The sequence below is a fragment of the Ambystoma mexicanum genome, chromosome 2p, assembly GCF_040938575.1.
Source record: "Ambystoma mexicanum isolate Mex_15411 chromosome 2p, UKY_AmexF1_1, whole genome shotgun sequence".
NCBI classification, from domain to species: domain Eukaryota; kingdom Metazoa; phylum Chordata; class Amphibia; order Caudata; family Ambystomatidae; genus Ambystoma; species Ambystoma mexicanum.
Genome location: NC_090923.1, coordinates 919,758,781 through 919,779,835, shown reverse-complemented (window position 1 = coordinate 919,779,835; position 21,055 = coordinate 919,758,781). Strand labels below are relative to the sequence as shown.

At 44.3% G+C, this 21,055-nt stretch overlaps 1 protein-coding gene across 6 annotated transcripts in view; it reads right to left on the bottom strand.

Annotated features, from left to right (window-relative positions):
* DMPK (DM1 protein kinase) overlaps positions 1-21,055 on the bottom strand; it is a 672,629-nt gene that overhangs the window by 352,631 nt on the left and 298,943 nt on the right. For all 6 annotated transcript variants that reach the window (XR_011302059.1, XM_069644639.1, XM_069644638.1 and 3 more), the window contains exon 2: positions 19,832-19,923. Coding sequence is in view for 5 of the 6 variants with exons in the window: in XM_069644639.1 (XP_069500740.1) it covers positions 19,832-19,923 (92 nt within the window). In the remaining variant the exon portion in view is untranslated. The remainder of the gene's footprint in view (positions 1-19,831; positions 19,924-21,055) is intronic.

Below are 21,055 nucleotides of genomic sequence, written 5' to 3'. Positions count from 1 at the left end.
TTTTCTCACGTACTCTTTGCTCTTCTTCTTACCTTTGCTGTTTCTGTCTGTCGTGGTCATTGGCTGCTCTCTGTTTGCGATCAAGCTGTTTTTCTTGCTCTTCGCGATATAGCTGTTCTCGCCTCAGCCTATCTTTCCTTCTTATCCTTTCATCCCTTAACTCCTTTTCTTTCTCCTTTCTCTGTGCCTCAACTAACCTCGCTTTAGGTCTCACATCATCACTTCCTTTTCCATCGAGTTTCAATAATATTTGACCTCCCATCCATTAATCTTTTGCGAATGCTATCTCATCAGTTCTGTCTTCACTTCCTTTCCGTTTCTTTCCCTCTCTCTCCTTATCGAGAGATGCACTTGTCTGTGCCTGATCCTTCCTTTCATCATCGCGTCTCTCCTTGTCTCTCGGGACTGCGAAGGTAGTATTCTGGACCTGATCCTTCCCTCGATTTTCATCACTACTGTAACTAGGTGACTCATATGCGGGGTTGCTGTACCCTGTAGCTGATTTAAGCTCTTTTAATGGGTAGAGTTCCTCTGGCTTACTTCCCTCAGTTTCTGTTTCAGGCGGGGCAGGAGGCACGGGAAGGCGTCTCACATCCCTCCGTGCATACATTTAATATCCAGTCTGCAGGTGGCTCTTCCTCCTTCGACTGTTCAAACATATTCCAAAGTTCTAGAACTCAAGGCGTTTCTCTAGCTTCTTGCCTGTAAACGTGGCCTGCAAGTAAGTCGTCATATGCTGTAAGACGGCTTTAGATAAGGACCCATTTTGTGACCACGGCATGAACATCTTGTGGGCGGTACCCTTAACCCACTCAGTGCTATATTTCTTAAGCTTGGGTGCATGTTTCGGCAGATGCTTACATAAGTGTGCTAATGGTGTAATTTCTTCCATGCTTAAATCTGTTCTATTTTCCTCTTATACAACACTTTTCAATGCTCTCATGCAACTTTAACACTGTCAACAATATGAGTGAGCACCAAACACTGCAAGCTCCAATCCAATTTTCCTGCCAAAACTTTTATATTACCAATTTACACAAAACATCAATTTGTGTGCGATTCCCTCTTGACTATAGAATCACGTAAAATCCTAATCAGTTCTAAACAACAAACAACAAAATTCCTTACACGTGACACAACAGAACACGTACGACAGACACTTGACAGACTAGACAGACACCAGCTGGACACAAATACCTCTGCCTCTAATTTGTACCCCGACATGGAGTTTAAACAAACTCCCTTCACGACGTCTTTAAACGTGGTGGTAGCCTCGTCGTCCCCTATTATGTGGGGCTCTGAGTTCACGTTTCTTCTGACCACTATAGTGCAGAAATAAGGCGTATCCTCTCTCTTTCTCAGATGTCCGCCCTAGTATCCTCTCTCTTCTCGGGTGTCTACGCCGGTATTCTATCTTTTCTCGGGTATCTACCCTGGTAACCGCTATTTGTTCAATTATTCTCGAGTCATTATCCCTTTATATATATACAGTCTTCTCCACTTCTGACTATTTTGTTTTCTCCACCTCTCTCCATTACCTTTTCCCTTACTTGTTCTAATGCCTATGACATTTGCCAAACCATTCAATTTTTGTTTCACTCATCGCTCGAATCGTTCCTCTCTGGACCCTCGGGATTACCGCCTCCGTTACCGCCTCCTTCAGTCTTTCGCCTGATCCGCTGCCCGTAGGAATGGAAGGGTTATGTTTTTAAAACAGGTCCCTTCAGGCCCACTGCAGTTTTGGATCAATTTAAACTATCATTTTCCATGGGAAGCTTCACAGTCTACTTAACCGAATGGCGAAGGACTCGTGATATTGCTGAAGACCTAGAGTTACTTCGTGTCGATGGTCAATAGGTGTCTTATTTTAATCTATAATCAATAATTGATGGTCAAAACCATCCTCTCCGCTACCAAGTGTACAGGAGGGCAGAGTGACCTCTGATGGGCCCATAGTATCAGAGCTCACCCTCAAGTACTTTAGGACGAGATAGCTGCACCTAGAGGTGGATGCAGGTGCGGGATTCTCTTACTCCAACACCAATCAATGAGGACAACTCAATGATTTGGCAAAAGGAAGTCCGTTTAATGACAAGTACAAAAAACGGGGAAACATGGAAATCAACAGTGATGCGATTGCCCGTCTCGCTTCAACTTCCCAATCTTCATGCAAACAGTAACTTTTATACCCAAAACTCATCATCATTGACGTGTTACACTCACAAGTTTGTGATGCAATTCTAGTGGTTGGAAAAGGTAACTTTAATATAGGTGCTATATCTGTATATGATAACAGAGTGTGAGGATTGGATAGCTCTTATTGGGTAGGCGTCTACGCTCATCCGTCTACGTCACTCGTGCCAGATGTCACTAAATGTATGACGTCTCATTGGTTCTACTAGCTATAGGAACCTATATTATTTGGTCCATTGTGATTGGGTCGGTTACACCCCTAGGCATAAATCTCCACTTTAATTAGCAGCATGCAGAATGATCACCCAGATGCAGTGTGCCCCAAGATTCACCCTGCCTCCCTTCCATCAATCAGTACTTTAGGGCTATGTGTCAATTAGTTGGCAGAGGATGGCCTCGAAACTGTAGCTTCTTATCAGGAAAAGTTATGGCATCCTCTGGTTTTGGGTGATATCAGACGTTGGTACCTCTCCACGCCTGGCTGGTCACGTGTTAGTACACTGTGAATCTGCTTCATTTTCCTTCTATTTGCGTATTTGATTCTCCCTTCGGCCTTGCCACCTGCCTGGGCCTCCTTATTTCGACCTTCACGGGGTAGGCTGCTATGCTCTTGAGTTTCGATTCTTCTGAGTTGCCGCTCTCCTCCCTTCCTTGGGTTGACCTCGAATTCCCAGGCATAAGCTGCTTCTTGCTAAGTTTCGATTCCGCTCTTTCGTCTGGCTTTATGCTGGCATACGAATCCTGGCCTGTTTGACCCCTAGCAACCTGGGTTAATTCTGCTTTTGGATGAAGTGGCTTTTGCACTTATATAACGTGCTTCGTTGAGGTAGATATATAGTTGGCACTTGCCGCTCTACTCTTCTACTTAAGCTTAGCAAGCAGTACAGTTTCCTTAGCTTCTTGCGTTCGAAGCCTATGTACAGGCGTTAGCTTAGTTGCATATTTTCATCCCGCTTTATGGTCATGTTTCTTTATATTTCAACATCGCCTCTTCTAACATTTCGTCTTTGTTTATCACCTTTTTGGTTGTTGTTTCTTTCATCTATGAGCCTGTCCGGGCCCTTGTGTCGTCACCATTTGCCTTCAATTAAGGCCCATTGGGTCCCTTCTGGGACAGTTTGCAAGTAGTCTTCATTTCGTGTCAGCTGTTGGTACGGTTGTCTCAATGGATACCGTGCTGCCCATAGTTGTCTGTTTATTAGCACTTCACCAGGTATTGCTCTTCTAATGGGCACTGGGCAGAGCCCTAGTGCAGCTCTCTGCTGGTTTATTTGCTCATCATACGTCACATATCTCGGTGTGTACGTTCCTGGTACTTCAAAATGGGTGGCTGGAGTGCAGGCCATATCTGGAACCTCCTCTACGCAGCAACAGGGATGGGACCTCTTACAGAAGGCTTTTTATATTCGATCCCCAGTGACATTTTGCGTTTATAAGGAATTTCTACATTTATGGGGATGTTTAAGTGGTTTAGCCCCTACTCATCCATGTACTCCTGCACATCAGTAGTTCTTTCATCACAGTTAGATGTAGGGGAGTGGTTGAGTATGGAATCAGAAGCTGCTGCTGTTCACAAATGATGTAAGGATTGATACATTGATATGGTTGATAAAGGAACACACTTAAAAGGGTCTGGTGGAATCTTACAAGGAACAGAAAACAGCACAGGATGGAAAGAATCCACTGTAGCCCTATCAGCAATGGGTCCTGCCTACAGTGCAGTTTACTCCATCATTATTTTCACCTATTTCAGTGCCTTACACGTGTGAGAATTGAATACACCTAATGCATCATACAAAAATACATGCACATGTCAAACAATGACTACAAGCAGATAACTGTCACACCTGTGGGGCTGTTGGTAAGTGTGAAAGAAGTACAGCCATATGTACAGTAGTTTGCAGAGATCTGAAGTTGTGCCATTCCAGGTGTGAAGTAATAGGCCAGTCCTGGGTTTTAGGTTCACATGAAATTGCATTCTGGTAAATGCATCCCTGCATTTATAATAGGTACATAAATAAAAAATGGATCGTGATACAAATGGCAGGACCGCTACAATATAACATGAGAGATCAGGTTCAGGATATTTTTCAGAAACAGGAGTGTGAAGGAAGAAGTGATGTTAGATGTGATGTTAGATGAAAAAAGTGAATTATACTTTTCTTGCATTGCTACTGTTAAGAAATGTTGTGCTTAGCAGTTATGTTACATGCATTTTACTATTTTGCTGCAGGAAATAAAAAATGTATTTTATTTATTTATTCATAGTCACTTGTAGGCGCTTATACAATTAGCAAAACTGTTTCAATTCGCCCACAGGGCATCAGGGTGGGGACAGGGGAAGGTAGACAATGAATAACAACAGAGATAAATAATTGAATTATTAGTACAAACAAATCATGAGAACAAAAGGGAGGGGAGACACACCTAATATGCCATTTGAGTCTTCAGAACGTGCAAGTGCAGAGGGGAGGACGGTAGCGATAGGTGCTGTGGTGCTCATGGAGAAGTGCTCGGGTGAAGTGGTAGGAAGGGAAAACGTAAGTGCAGCCTCCCGTGGGGAGGGTGAGCCTAAGCAAGTGCAGTAAATGGACAGAGGCTGGGATGAGAGATGTGGGGGGCCCAAGGATATATAAGGGCCCTGCACATCAATCTTGCATCTGGTCTTGCATATGCTTGAATTCTGGCAGGGCCAACTCTTTCTTTTAAATTAATGCAATACATAAAATGAATACTATTTAGTTCACAGATAATACCACGTATTACTTAAAATGTTGAATAGCAGCTAGTACTCGCTGAGATGCAGTAACGTTTAATCCTTTGCCTCTAGGAAATAGTCATAGTAAGTGTGAATGGCGTGATTCACCAGCAATGGGGCATCAGGTCTCAAAACCTCCAAAGCCCCTATTTAGCAATCACTCCTTTTCGAGACAGCAAACTGAATCACAAAGCACACCCACTTGCTTTCTATAATATCTGCTTGTTAGACACACACATTTTTTTTCTTTTTGTTACTTTTCAAATCATGCATCTCATCACATACAACAACAACAAGCTGTATAGGACAACGGGACTGAACATTTGGATCAATTGTGTCTTTAAATGAGTTAAAAGTATGTAATGGCCTAGAACAGTTCAACCTTTTGCTTAGTCCATGGGAGCATACTTTTCTGCACACCCAAAAAGCACTCTCACCTTACTCTAGTACTGTATGATTTACTCACCTAAAACCAGTCCTGGAATATTTCAGGAAAGTGCTGGATGGTGGGTCAGTAAAGGAAGATTGTTCATGAAGTTATGTTTTCTCGATGCAGTGTTTTCACAGGTTCCAGAATAAGAACGTTGGCTTCATTTGCGGGACCCGGGCCCTGGGCCGTGTCTATATTGCGCAGGCCCGCCCTATGCAAGAATTTCTGACACCTGTCGATAGAATCCCAATACTTCGCCTGCAGCAGGGGATTCTGAAACCGCACCGCTGTGGGAGCGAGGGGCTTAAGCACCCCCAGGACCTCACTGGCTCTGCCCCTGCTTCCCAAGCTTGGTGTATGAGGCTCCATTCTTTTGGTCCCCCATGGTCCGTGGCCTTCAGCCATGTGCGTGATTTTGTTTTGGTAGTCTCAAACTCACTACTACTTCCTGACGCCGCTCCCCCACTTCTAAGGTGGATACAACTTCGACATGCTCAACCAACTGTTCATATTAAGGATTTCATATTACATTTGAATATGAATATCAGGCTAATACAAGATTTATAACTTCTACGCCTTCCAGAGTTGTGTCTCATTAAATCCCCCACCTCCATGGCCAGGCTTGGTTACTCTTTTGTGCTAGAGGGAGGAACATGGCTTCTATTATGAGCTTGGGTTTCATGAACACATTCCCATTGTCATCCTTCTCAGATCTGTGATCAGTTTGTGGTTTTGGTGATGGACACCCAGCTGGTGCATGCTTTTTCTTCCACTGATTCTGGGATCTTTCGTTATGGGCAATGTTGTCCTTTCCTCCCAGATTTCTTACAGTACTATCAGGGTTATGGGTTTATTAATTTATTTGGAGTTTCAAGAAGTGCTCTGGGCAAAACAGAGTCCCAAGAACGAAAGGTGGTGGATGGTGGAGAGGTTATGTACATATTGTTCATGAGCACGGGTCTATGGCACCCCCGCCATTTCTGCCCCCCATCCCCATGAGTAAAGTGGTAAGGCTGTGACTCCATTAGTGGTCTGTAGTTGTGCATGAAAGGGAGGTGTGATCTCCTTAGTTGTCAGGCAAGAACAACGGTGTTATCAGGCAGGGTCTTGTTGCTGTAGGTCAGTTCCCTCGGAGGTAATCAAAGACAGCGGCTTGGGCTGAAAGGTTTATATATTTCCAAAGTCTTGCAGGGTAGGTCCACTCAGCAGTTGGTTTCCCCCTGCCAGCTATGTAGGTTCAAGCATGAGCCGCTCTGGATTGAGAGCTCGAGGCAATACTGGCAAGATTACCTTTTTTATGCCACTTGCCATTCCTGCTGTGTAGCAGTAGGGCAAGCCATCGCAAATGGGATTTTGACATGTACTTAGACTACCTATCTCCTGTATTGGGTCCCAATGTGCATGTTGTTGGGATGCATTCCCCCAATCGGTTTAGACTGAGAGCAATACGCTAAGAGCGTGCGCACCTAATGGCTTGCAGTGGCAGCGGGGAGTGGGGTGGTGTATAGAAGAGATAATAGAGCTAGCTGGAAACAGAGTTTGTAGATGTTAGGTTTTCTAAGTGGTGAGGGCACACTGAACCACTGCCATTTTGGAAGTTAGCCCTCGCATTGCCAGGACGCAGTAGGCCTCAGCAAGGATATCCACACCCACCCCTGCTTCCAGCCAAGGCAATAGCCTAGAAGGCTATTTTATCAATTAAGAACAGAGCCCTTTCTTGTCTCGCACTCTAGGCCCATGTAATCCGAAAGGAATGGGACCAACTAAGCGCAGGTAGGGTTGTGCCTGGTTTTGAAGGATGATCGCACGAGAAGCAGGGCAGAGGTCTGGAGCTGTCAACAAATGGATCCCAGATTTAGAGAACCCACATTCCCAAACCCCCAGCCTTTCTGTGTGAACTACCAGAGGACCACTATCCAAACTCCTAAATCCCCCGACTGTCGATTGATTAGTGTGTCTGCTACAGGCCAACCAGAGAGGGGGCAGATGCCAAGGGAAGAGCCCAAATAGAATGCCCTGTGATTTTACTGTGAGGTGTGCGGGGTGAGGATAACAAATTTAGGCCAACGATGGTAGGCATGGTGGAAGCGCCAGAGTGTCTGGGATAGAAAGAAACTCTGTGTATTTTGTAGGGTTATCTTGACCTCGTGAGTACCCATTGAGCTCATGTCTAAATTACCAGGTGCACATCACGTGGTTGAAATGTGAAAAGAAAGGTCTATTCATCTAATGAACCAATTGTGTTGCTTGGGTCTGAACTTATCGAGGCCAAGGTCCACGTGGAAGAAAATGTACACAGGCAACTGCAGCCAATCATCTGGTGGTCAATAAGGGGCCGACTGTATGTACATAGGGGCCCCCACCATTGAAAATGATAAGATGATACTGTATACTGTTTACGTCACGAGCGACTTTGAGGTGCCTTAAAATGCTTTGTCTGCTTTGAACTAACCAGTGCTCTCCATGTCAGTAGAGTATGACTGTCCCTGCTGACATGTATTTTTCTTTTTGGAAGTAAAACTTTGTTCTCCTTGCAAAAGGTGTGCCAAGCTTTTTTCCATAGAGGGTTGCATGTATTCCGTGTCAGGTTGTCAGGAGGTCTGCCACACAATGTGGATCTTTTTATTCTGGATCTGAGCTCAGGTGCAGTTGGGTTGGCTATGCCTTCGGTGTGGCGCTGTTGCCATTGGTGGTCACACCTTCCAAAGCAAGTGCATGGAGGTAGCACCTGGTGGTGCCCTGACCTAGACATTGAACAGTTTGGCATTGCAGTGCGCTGCTTTGCTGTGCGCTGCTTTCTCATATCTGGCCTGCATCACAGTCTTCTCCATCAGCATGCCAGTAACGTTTCTCATTTCAATATCTGACTACGGATATAGAACCTGGTTCTGTGCTTGGGTTACATCCGTATACTTTCAACTACAGGGCCGCAGTCACTTTAAGGGGTCTGGTTAAACTTTTTTGCGATTCCTGTCAGAGCAAGCACTTGCTTCTACAAGGACAGTTTCCATCAAAATGGTGGCCACATATTTGTTACCAAAGGGTATGACAGACTGTGGACGGCATATGGAGATGGGGGACTCATATTAGGAAATGGCCAGAAGGTTGGGTCAGGATGTTGCTTGGTTATGAGGTGTCACCTACCCAGATAGTTATGGCGGGCTTTCTGAGAGTGTTTGGCCTCGGGGCTTTAAGGCTCAGCCTCCCAACAATACAAGGTTTTCATTTCTCAAGCAGTATTTCATTTTGCTGTGTGCTTTACCATTATATTTCCCAACGTGCAGCACTTCAGTGATCAAACGCTTTCCCAGTTCACTGTGGGATTTAAAACTCGGTTTTCCAACATACAGTTCACTGGGAGCGTTGACAGCGTTTCCCAACATGCAGTGTTTTCAGAAGAAATACTTTGTCATTCTGCTAGGGGCTCGCTGGTGACTCTCAAAATGACTACCATTGGAGGGCGCAAGGACGCGCAAGCGATGTAAAAGCAAGAGACGAGAAGTTAACAATCCAAAATATGAACTAATGAAGAAATGTAGGACTCAGTATAAGGAAGTTAATGGATGCGTAATCAGTGCGTTATTATTGCCATTCATGTGCTGTCTAGATCGCGTAGATTGTTTTGTGAACCTTTTATAGGGAATGAAGTACCTGTACCATAACCTATAAGGATATTTCAATTCATAGATCAATTCATTGATCAAATCGAGGAATGCAAACGACCATATAAAGGAATGCAGAGTTCATTTATATGGTTATGGAACTCTGAGGTGACTTGCAACATCCTTTTCATGTACAGTAGGGGATCATTTATCCATTAAAGTACATGGCCACAGCATCATGCCGTGTCATACTCCGTCTCTTGCTTTACTCTAATGCTGAAGCTCTTCCTGTTGCTGACAGACGAAATCAACGTAGAATCCTTTGCAGCTTGTAATGAACTACTAGACTGTTTTAAACAGTTAAATACTTTGCATTTAAATGCCTATTTGTGGTTTACTTTAAGTGACACATTATGGTCTGTGGTGCTGAACTACAGCGCTACACACAGGAAACATACCACTGTAAATAGTTCCTTCTCAAATATTGGTGGCAAAGCAGCGTCATAGAAGGCTGTTTTAGAAGCAAGGAACCGCAAAAGCTGGTCATGGCTTTAGTGAAGTGCTCTAGCAGAGCATCGGCCCAGTGCAGGCTTCAACAGGAGGCTTCAGAGCCTCACAATCCAACTCTAATAGGTTATTACAGTTTGCTAGTGATGTCATTTTCTTATAGGTGAGTAGTGATGTCACAAATACAATGTAATAACAACATGATTTACACAGATTGATATGGCTATTGCCATCTGCCAGGTATTCGAAATGTAGCATTGATGTCACTATGCGCTATGAGTATGGTGGTAATAGTAAAAAACATATAGGGCCTCATTATAAGGCTGGCGCTCCCGTAATGAAGGGAGCCGGTACAGGACCGGCCCCCTTCATTCCGGGATCGCCGATTACGAGCTTCCCATCACTGGACCCGGATCGCACGCCTGGTAAAACCAGGCGTGCTTTCCGGGTCCCGCTGTGGAAATCGATATAATATTATGACCCCAATCGCATCGTTTAAATGTATGTTGGCCTACGCCAAGCTGTCTAAAGGATACTATGTACATAGGTTCCGCGGCAAGGTCTTGACCTTAATGTATCGTGTAAGCCGCCATCTTGGATCTAGCCGCCATTTTAGGTACTCTTGTAGTGTGGAAGTCACCCTGAATCACAAAATGGAGGCCGAACGACATTTCGAGTAAGACTTCGGCCATGGTGACCTCCGCACACGTGAATGAATAATATGTCCGCAGGCTACTTGTTAGGGTCATGAACTAAGACCCTGTCCTCTGTTTAACCTATGTGTAAATATGTAACCGTATCAGCGGAACTGATCTAATATATGGAAATTGTGTGTTCGACCTGGCTACGAACCCTAGCCATGGTTCCAGAAATGGTTAACTTGTAAGAGGGCTGGCCAATGCAGTACTAAATGTATAAAAACCCAAGCATCCCGATGATCGGTCTCTCCCACTTTCAGTGCGAACCTAACGTTGAAGGTTCGTGTGTTAGTCAGAGAGCCGAATAGCTATTCGCATGTCAATTGACTCTGGTAACTTTGTAACTTTGAAATAAAGCGCTTTGTATGTCCTTTGTAACCTGTGTTGGTGTGTTTCCTTTTGGGCTTCCTGGCCTCATGTCAATTTCTCTGTTTCCACAGTTGGCGCCCGAATAGGGACCCTCAAGATTGATGCCGGATCATTGAAGGTTGACGCAGACTATCGAATCGGGATCGGACGGTGTGATTCTGCGGGCCCGACCGATCGAGACGCGATACCTCGGCAGCGCTGCACGATCCGATCCTTGGGCGATAGTCGTGCGGTCTGACACGGCATCTTGACGAGGGTCCAATTCCGAGGCGGGCAGATTTGCCGAAACCACCGAACGCAGGTAAAATTTGTTAGTTGAAGTCCTTTGTAAACCGTACGGTCCTCCTTAGGTTTGGTCAGGTGCAGTCGTGACCCGGCTCTTAATTTAACCCTGACAATTTGAATTTGGCGTATTGTATCTGCAGACACAATTATTGGACCAGGTAACACCAATTTTTTGAGAAATGCCTGGGAAATTGTCTAGCTGCTTTAGGGTTCTGTTCCGCAGCGATCGACAATCTTTGGAATTTAGCCGTCCGGCACCACAGGAGGAGTCGCCGGCGTGTACTATGTACTGTAAGTATGGCATTGGTAGTATTGTATTTAATGACATTTGGCACAGACAGACCAGAAATGCCTCCGAATTTCAGTGGCCAATCAATGGTAGCTTTGAGATCCCCCGTATTGAATACTTAGAGTCGATCTTGCTTAAAAAGAAGGCTAGGCCAGCAGCCTTTGATGTGTTACAAAATTGGAAAAAGGAAGCATTACAGCAGCTTAAAAGTAGGGATAAACATGCACGACGTCATAAAACGAATGCCGAAAAGGCATTGTTGTATGACAAGGAAAAACGATTAGATGAAACCCAGAAGATGGATAGAGCTTTCTCGCTCGGGGTCCAGAAAATTTACCCCTCTAAAGATTTCCATGTTTCCGAGGAGTTTATTGAGAAAATATTAAACGAACGGAGGCCTGATTCTTCAGCGCCACCTCCGTATGCTCCCGTTGTGGGCACCTTGCCCGTTCCTGCTATTGCTCCTATCGTTATTCCTACTCCTCCTGCGCAGCCTACTGCCCCTAGTTCTTTGGTTGTCGCTCCTCTGTCTATTTCGTCTATTACATTACCTCTTTCCCCTGCACCCTTGTTAGGTTCACCTACACCTCCGATTCTGGGGAGTCCCGTGTTCACTAAATCAGATCTCGGTGCAGGGTCGAAAATTGTGACTCGTAGTACTGTTCCTGCGGGCAGGAAACAGGAACTATTTGCTTGGGCTAAACATTGCATGGAAAAAGGTGATCAAACTGATGTACTTTCAACATTATCTAATTTGCACGATTTTCCCGAGAAAAAACGTTTTTATTGAAGGACTGGGGATTCATTTAGGTGTAATGTGGGGTAGATTGCAGACTTCGGATCTCCCACAAGGGGTGAGAGATCTGAATGCCTTGGCACTTTCGAGGGATACAGAGCAGAAAGTATATGGACATGTTGACAGATTGTTTGAGTTTAGGAGGGATTTTGAAAGGTTACAAAACGAGGATGATGAGGACGACAGGATGTATGCACAGAAACGGTTCCTTTCGTGCCGAAGTTCAGCACCTGAGGAAGTACGAATTTGTACCAAAGACGCGATTCGATGGATCTCGGATTCATCGATACCGCCAGATGAGGTGTATGACACATATAGTCAATACACGGTAGAGATGCAAAGGAAGGTAATCCAAGTGATGGTACAGCACTTACAGGAGGAATGTATAAGGAAGAAGGTTGGTTGCCCCATAGAGTTATTGGGTATTTGTAAAAGAGCTTTTTCGCCCGACACTTCTACAGCTGCTTTAGCGCTCGATTTGGCCCTATTGCTCAGTAAGCGGTCGGAGGTCCCTATATCTCAGTTGCCTATGAGAGAGGTCCCTCCGACCTTTGTCCCAAAAGTAGAAATCCCCGCCAACGCGGCGACTGGTGCTGCCGCGATGGATATCCCTGCACATTACGTATCGCAGTTTGTTCACGTCCCGTTCTCTCGACAGGAAGTGAACACGATTAGACAATCAGTCCCTGATATCAGGAAGAACCCGACAGGGTTTTACAAAGAAATAGAATCCGTTTTGCAATCTTCTGTGTTCACCTTAAGTGACATGGATTTATTGTTTCCAGTGCTTTTACCTGTTGATGTATGGAAACAGGTACGAACAATAGATGATGTGCCGGGGTTAGGGGATACATGGGTAAACTTAACTAGAATAGATGGGGAACGACTAGCTGGTGAGAAACCACCCCAGGTAATACTTACCTTACCCGATAGAATAGTTGCTAAATTAAAAACTATAATCCCAGAAAAAAGGATTATTTGGGACAAGCTTACGGCCTGCATCCAAGGGAAAACTGAAGGTACTACTGAATTCTTTAATAGATTCGAACAGGTGTTCTCCGACTTCAGTGGACAGGATTTAGGTACAGAGTCGGGGAAGAGGTTGTTTGTGGACAAATTTGTGCGTGGATTGTTGCCCGACATCCAGTCACAAATGATGTCCTCAGAGAGCGCTTGGCAGGCAAAATCTCAGTCAGAGGTCTTGCATATGGCTCAGTATTACGAGAATCGGGTTAATAATGAAAAAGAGAAAATCGAAAAAAGAAGGGGTGACCTAAAGACTAAAGTATTGTTGCAGCAAATTGTCAGAAACCTCAGAGGAGGTACGACACAGACTAGAGGTCAGTACATTCCAAGAGGAAATACTCCTCCAAATTCTATAAATATTAATCAGTGTGCTTATTGCCGCCAGGAAGGTCACTGGCGAGCACAGTGCCCTGCCCTTCGTCAGAGGTCAGGAGGCACATTTGGAGGTATGGGTAGGCGACCAAGGGGCCGCCCCGGAGCAGGGGGCCCTGATAGGGGTCAGCTCCTACAAGATCCCCAGCAACCTTTTTCACGGGAAAATCAGACTCCGAGTATGGACTCGAGAAATATATTTGATCACCCTTCCGCCGCCTATCTTTCTGAGGAACTTCCCTTTGATGAAGTTCTGCCTTACTAGGATTGCCCGAAGCAGCGTTTGGAACCTTTACCTATTCCCGTTATTCAGAAGGGCCCCTATGTTGAATTATTGGTGGGGAATAGGAAACATCAGTTCTTGATCGACACTGGAGCACAAAAGTGCTCCATCGACCATTCGAGGGTTCCAAACATCCCACTGTCAGGGCAAACAAACGTCTCTATAGGGTTCTCTGGCATACCAACTGTTTGTCCGGTTTCTGCGCCGGTATCCATTTCTTTGGGTCCTTTTACAGACCAGTGCCCTTTTCTTCTTACTTCAAACTGTGGAGAAAATTTGCTGGGGTTGAATTTGTTGAAGAAACTGAATGCAGTGATTCATTGTTCCCCTGACGGAATAAGATTAACAGTTTCACCACAGCAACGAACATTGGGGCCGTCGATCGGGAGAACCATGATGCCTGCCGCCTTCACCGCTGCTCCTCGTATTGAACTATTAGATAAGGAGGTGACCAATTCGAACAATGGACAATGTGCCTGGGCCCCGAAAACGTACTGTTGTGTTCTCGTTTTGATTATTGTTAGTTTTGCAACTGCTGCCGTAGGACTTTGGTACTTTGAAGAAATTTATCCTTTGAAGCCTCTGTTACCGACCAAAATTGTACCAACTGTTTTGACTCCCTCTGTACACCTTCACACTCTGTCCCCTAGGGACTCTCGGCATAGACAGAAATATTATAATAACACTTTGATGATAGTGATGAATGCTACGCATGCTATTTTTAATAGGAGTAATTGTTGGGTCTGCACTCACTTACCACAGCATGGGAACAAGGGACTGGGATGGTATATACATCCCTTACCTCTAACAACCTCTTGCTATGCCTCTCTTAGAGCACTCTTTTTTGGCCGATGGAATGATAGCATCTCAGGGAACTTCGATGGGACTAATTTGAATGAATTTGAAAAACGTGAATTGACTCCCCTGGGATGCTCGCTTTTCGCAAATAGGAGTAGACCTAATATCGCTTCTATAAGGCCATCTGATAAACTTTCTTTTCCTTTTCAAAATCTAGTTTCTTTCAAGATGGCTCCGATAGGCAATAAGGATGCCATGCCTCCTTCTTATTCTGTAAATCATAGTCCTGATTCTGTCCCTTTCTGTGTACAAAGAAACGGCACTAGGCCAATGGGAGATTTCGAGCCTTGTATAAATATTGTAAATTTGACTGGGGAAAGTAGGCCTTTGTATGTAGGGGGACCGGTTTATTTCGTGTGTGGTAGTTTAGCTTTTCCCTGGTTTCCCAAGGATTGGCAGGGGACTTGTTATTTAGGGATATTGTTACCAGGTGTATTTATAGCCAGTACCTTAGAGGTATCTAAGGCTCGCCCGCGACGGGATAATGATGGAGATACCCCTGGACAAGTGTTCGGGGATATAGCCAAATCAGTAGTTCCCTTCTGGGGACAAATAGCAAATTCAGAAAACATCAGGGGATTAGCGAGGGTGTTGGAGAAAACAATCAACCGGACCACGGACATACTTTACAATATGACCTTAGAGCAAAAGGCGATAAGATTGGTAGCACTTCAAAATCGAATGGCATTAGATGTCATTTTAGCTGAACGAGGTGGAGTATGTAAATTAGTGGGGTCCGCTTGCTGTGTTTTCGTACCAGATTCTTCACCAACAATATTCAAAGCAATTCAGAATTTACACACTCTTAGTTCTGAAGTCCATATCCCTGTAGGAGACTGGAGCCTTAGTACTTGGTTTTGGGATTCTCTACGATCTTGGGGGTGGAAGGTGCTTTCTGTTATTTTAGGTATTTTAGGGACTCTGTTATTCCTTTGCTGCTGTTTTCAATGCCTCCCGAGTATATGCGGAATGATAGGGGGATGTTGTGCCCAAGTTATGAGCGCAATAGGGCGTAGAATATATACCCCGAAGACAGCATCTAAAGAATTCATGTTGCAAGAAGTTCTTATGAACAACTTTATGGCTATTGACATTTCAGACAATGATGCGGAACCTATGGATGCTAATGCCTTCAAGTATTTTCAAAAGTATTAGGAAATAATGTTTTAGCACTTGGCATAGGCCAAAAGGAGGGTCTGTGGAAATCGATATAATATTATGACCCCAATCGCATCGTTTAAATGTATGTTGGCCTACGCCAAGCTGTCTAAAGGATACTATGTACTTAGGTTCCGCGGCAAGGTCTTGACCTTAATGTATCGTGTAAGCCGCCATCTTGGATCTAGCCGCCATTTTAGGTACTCTTGTAGTGTGGAAGTCACCCTGAATCACAAAATGGAGGCCGAACGACATTTCGAGTAAGACTTCGGCCATGGTGACCTCCGCACACGTGAATGAATAATATGTCCGCAGGCTACTTGTTAGGGTCATGAACTAAGACCCTGTCCTCTGTTTAACCTATGTGTAAATATGTAACCGTATCAGCGGAACTGATCTAATATATGGAAATTGTGTGTTCGACCTGGCTACGAACCCTAGCCATGGTTTCAGAAATGGTTAACTTGTAAGAGGGCTGGCCAATGCAGTACTAAATGTATAAAAACCCAAGCATCCCGATGATCGGTCTCTCCCACTTTCAGTGCGAACCTAACGTTGAAGGTTCGTGTGTTAGTCAGAGAGCCGAATAGCTATTCCCATGTCAATTGACTCTGGTAACTTTGTAACTTTGAAATAAAGCGCTTTGTATGTCCTTTGTAACCTGTGTTGGTGTGTTTCCTTTTGGGCTTCCCGGCCTCATGTCAATTTCTCTGTTTCCACACCGCGAGGGGAAGAGGGAGGCAATAACGGGCCAGATGTAATCTGCCCATTATTACCTTCCCTCCCCATTCTCATTGAGCCCTATGGGGGCTCGAATGGGAATGGGGATGGGTTCCTGCAAAGAGGAATTACCGGGTCCTCCTATGTCGGAGTAACCCGGTAAGTCCCCATTGCAGGAACCCGGTAATGGAGCCCGGAACGGAGGCAGCCATGGAGCTAATTGCTCCATGGATACCTCCATTCTCGTAATGAGGCCCATAGACATTTAAATAGCACTTGTTCATGAAATACCACCTAATCAGAGGATATGACTGAACGGGATATTTATGGAAGGGGGTACACTGAAAGTACTGTATGGGGTAAATTAGGCCTAAGAATTTGCACTCTCTAGTAGCCACTGGCGAGTGATAATTCACTTGTGGTGAATAAGAAACGGTGTGCTTTGAACATATGGAGTGCACAGGCAGCGATTTACTTTATATTTATGCCTGGTTCGGAGTCTGCAAGCGGGGTAAATATTTATTCTGTATCTCAGACAGCAAATCATCCCAGCTTCAGAATATAAGTGGCGTCAGTCAGCAGTGTGGCTTCAGACCCCTCCCCTGCACTCTCACATTACAACGATCCTGTTAAATAACTGTGCCGTATAGGCTGTAGTTTCAGTGTAACCCAGGACATATGTATCCCATGTAAATAGCTGTGCCCTACAGGCTGTAGTTTCAGTGTAACCCAGGACATATGTATCCCATGTAAATAGCTGTGCACTACATGCTGTAGGTCAGTGTAACCCAGGACATACGCATCCCATGTAAATAGCTGTGTACTACAGGCTGTACTTTCAGTGTAACCCAGGCCATATGTATCCCATGTAAATAGCTGTGCCCTATGTTAGGGAGAATTCTCAAAATGTGCTAATTCCTTTCTACCTAGAGACCCCCAACTCTTTTGCTAGACTTTGGGACTCTGTACTTTTTAATTCTGTGCGTTTTTACATTTGTGTTCTTTGACTTTGGAGTTTTAAGATAACTCCATAGGCATCTTTTCATGTGTGTTACACAGCACCCTCAGTGCATTGACACAGGGTTGCCTTTTTAGACTTCCCAAAGGTTTAAATACCTTCTCTGGGATAAACTACTGTTTCCCAGAGAATGTAAAGTGAAATTGACTTTACTAGTGTTTTCCAAATTCATAGACCCAGCACACACCATATTAGAATCGAGTGCTGGAGGGGTTACATAGTATCCCCTATGTCTAAACACTCATGTATCAGTCAAATGCTACCCTTTCCTATTGAAAAGGCTGGTGGCAGTGGTTTTACAACAAACAACCATGATTTTTCCCAACCGCGAACACCGGTAGCTAAAATTCATGGGAACCATGTTTTTCAAGATGATGCCTTAAGCACCTTTGTTTAACCGGGTCCCAGTCTTCTTTTTTCACCATTTCTTTTTGGAAAGGTTCTTCTAATGTTTGTCTCTGCGTGCCAAACCAGGTTTGGCGACTTTGTTCGCGTGCTTTTGGCGGGCTTGAGGACTGAAGTCTGCCCTTGGCGTCTGACTGTCTGGGGTGGGCAGGAAGTAAGGGAGGTGCCCGAAACTCCCTGTGCTTAGTCTCCTAGGAGACCCAAATGCACTCTGGTGTGATTGACTGGCTGATTGTCCGGGGTGGGTGAGTGACAGCTAGGCTGGAATGAAAGAGAGAGAACTGTTTAAAAGGCTCGTGGACTGGAAGGCAGAGTCGACCACTGGAATGAAAGAACCAAAGACGAGCTGAAAGAGGAAGGCTGCTGCAACCACTGGACTGTTGGTTTGCCCGGTGAAGCCCTGCTGCAAATACGAATTGCCAGAACTCCATTCCACAGAGAAGTTCCTTCAAGGACGGCTTCTTCCTTTGAGTTGGTGGGACCAATCAGCTCAGAAGACACCTGGATACCATTCTCAATGCTGGTTAAGGTTTAGCCAGGGAGAGGGAAACCAGTTAGTGTCTTGAAGTAATGGCTACTTGAACCGAAGTGACTCCATTTTGTTTGCTCTGACGATGATCCCGTGTAGTGCAGGAGTCCCCCGACGTCTTCCCTCTTGTCCCCACGATGAGGCCCAGGAACAGCGAGATCTGCAGGAACTGCCAGGAACCAACGTCTTCAGCTGCATGTTTTTGCTTCACTTTTAGGTACTGTGCCATCCGGTTCAGAGATCCTAACTCTCGCGGAGAAAGTTTGTGAAACTTTCCCAACTTACAGGCCTAATCAGCTTGTGACCCCATAAATAATCCTTTTTTGCCTAAACTACTTCTGAGAACTTTTGCAAAGACTTTTCCGTTTGATACCAGAACTGCTCCTTCCTATCCAGAACACTAGACCATTGATTTTGGTCTGGCCTATTGACTTGAATTGAACTATTCTGGTGAACTAAACTATTTGCACTGCCTTGAAAGTACATATAATCTATTCAACTTACTTTTGTTCTTTTTGCTCACTGCTAAGTAATTGAACTGCCATTTTGCTCCTATTTCAGGATAGCTCAAACTGCCTCAAAAGCTTACAGTTTCGTATTGAAGTGTATTTGTTTATAATATTAAGTTGCCTTCTGCTAGTGAAATGTTTTACAAATTATTGTGTAATAAATTAATAAGTGTTTTACCAAGAAACCTTGAGTATAAGTGTCTACTTGAACCACTGTGATTGAAAGTCCTTTGTGTAACTACTTGTATTGCTCACATTCACTCTTGAGATAAGCCAGGCTGCTCAGCTTGCTACGAACAAACTGTGTGGTACAGACCTATACCAAAGGTTGGTCTTGCTTACACCTGTAGTCCTAATTATGTGTAGTGGTCCCAGAGGGTACTGCATGCAATTCTGCCTAACACCCTACAGGCTGTAGTTTCAGTGTAACCCTGGACATACGTATCCAATGTAAATAGCTGTGCCCTACAGGCTGCAGTTTAAGTGTAACCCAGAACATACGTATCCCATGTAAATAGCTGTGCCCTACAGGCTGTAGTTTCAGTGTAACAAAGGACATACGTATCACATGTAAATAGATGTGCACTACCGGCTGTAGATTGAGTGTAAACCAGGACATACATATCCCATGTAAATAGCTGTGCACTACAGGCTGTAGTTTCAGTGTAACCCAGGATATACATATCCCATGTAAATATGTCACCCAGGACATACATATCTAATTTCAACTTCAGATTAGATGGTATTGTAAATACAAGTGACGTTTTTAGTGCTACCACCATACTCCTTCTGAGGTAGATTATCTGTAAATGGCGAATACAAAATTAAGAATTGTTGAGATGTGTGAGTGTCACACTGCTGACTCCACTTAAATGAGGAAGGTTGGGTGAATTGTTGTCTGATTTACACAATACACACAAACAACAACCAATTAAAGGATCACCTGTTTGAAACTCAACATGTAAGAATGTCCCATGAAAAGTCGAATTGGTCCCACTCTACTCAGTCGTAACATCCTGTGCTCACCTCGCTGAAAGCTCCTCGGCCAATCACTTTCAGGATTTCAAAGTCATCTCGCTGAAGCTGGATCTCCTTCAAGCGGTTGGTCACAGATTCGGCTGCAAAAAAATGGGATACGTTAGATTTGCTGGAGCAAACAGGAAACTTTGCATAGATCAGGAATGGGCAAGTAGAGAAGAATCAGCCAGAGGCATTACCATGAAAATAATTAATGTTTTTCCCAGTTTCGAAAGGTCCCTCATTTAAAAAAAATGCTATGTTTTCCCACGCCATTCCTCCTAATTGGCAAGTGCTGTCTGTCAAGCAGACACAACCTCCAAACATCCCTGCAACGGACACAATCACAGATCTCAATGATAAACACATTCCTTGATTTCAAATGGGCGATTGCTCCTTGCTTGACATTAGACAAATTCACATAAACTCTCAATAATATACACATTTCTTAATGTTTAAATGAAACACAATGTCTCTTTTGACATAATAGTGTAGACTTTCAGGACAATTCAGCATGTGAGAGAATCAATGTTATAGTAGTTTGATTTACACTAATTTAAACCTGCAAGTAAATATTTTTTTAAAACATGCACCTTTGATTTACACTAAATTAAACCTGTAAGTAAGTATTTTTTTAAAAAATACACTCTTAGCTCTTTCAAATAGACACAACAAACTCATTGATATTAAGACAAACAGTACTAAAAATGAGAACTATATTCTGGAACCAAAGGTGTATGGTGCTTTTCTCTAACAATGTCATTTCAGGGTACATTTTTCATATTTGGTTTGTATGTGGAAAGGGCCCACCTGCTTATCCGTTCTCCCAATTTTCTTGCAGCAAACAAGGAAACAGGAAGATGAAGTGATGGGCCCAGCATCTCGGGAGGATAGCTCAGGGGCAACATGCTCGCACGGTATGAAAGACGAATCACATGACATAACCTATAGGCATGGAAGCACTGCGCTATGAGGCCATCTTTGATAGTCATATTGTCTGGATAAAGATTGTGAATTCAGTATAACCAATGTTTTCCATGCTAGCTGCAGCAGCAATGCTGGATGCATTCTCTTTGCCATTCTATTCATCAGCCTAAACAGGACATGATGACTATCCAGGTGTGTATCCCTAGAATCACGTGTAAAATGGTGATCTTGAATGTAGTCACCTTTTCTTCCAGGGTCAGCTGAAGATGGCACCGGCACACCCTTAGCATTTTTCATTCTAGCTCA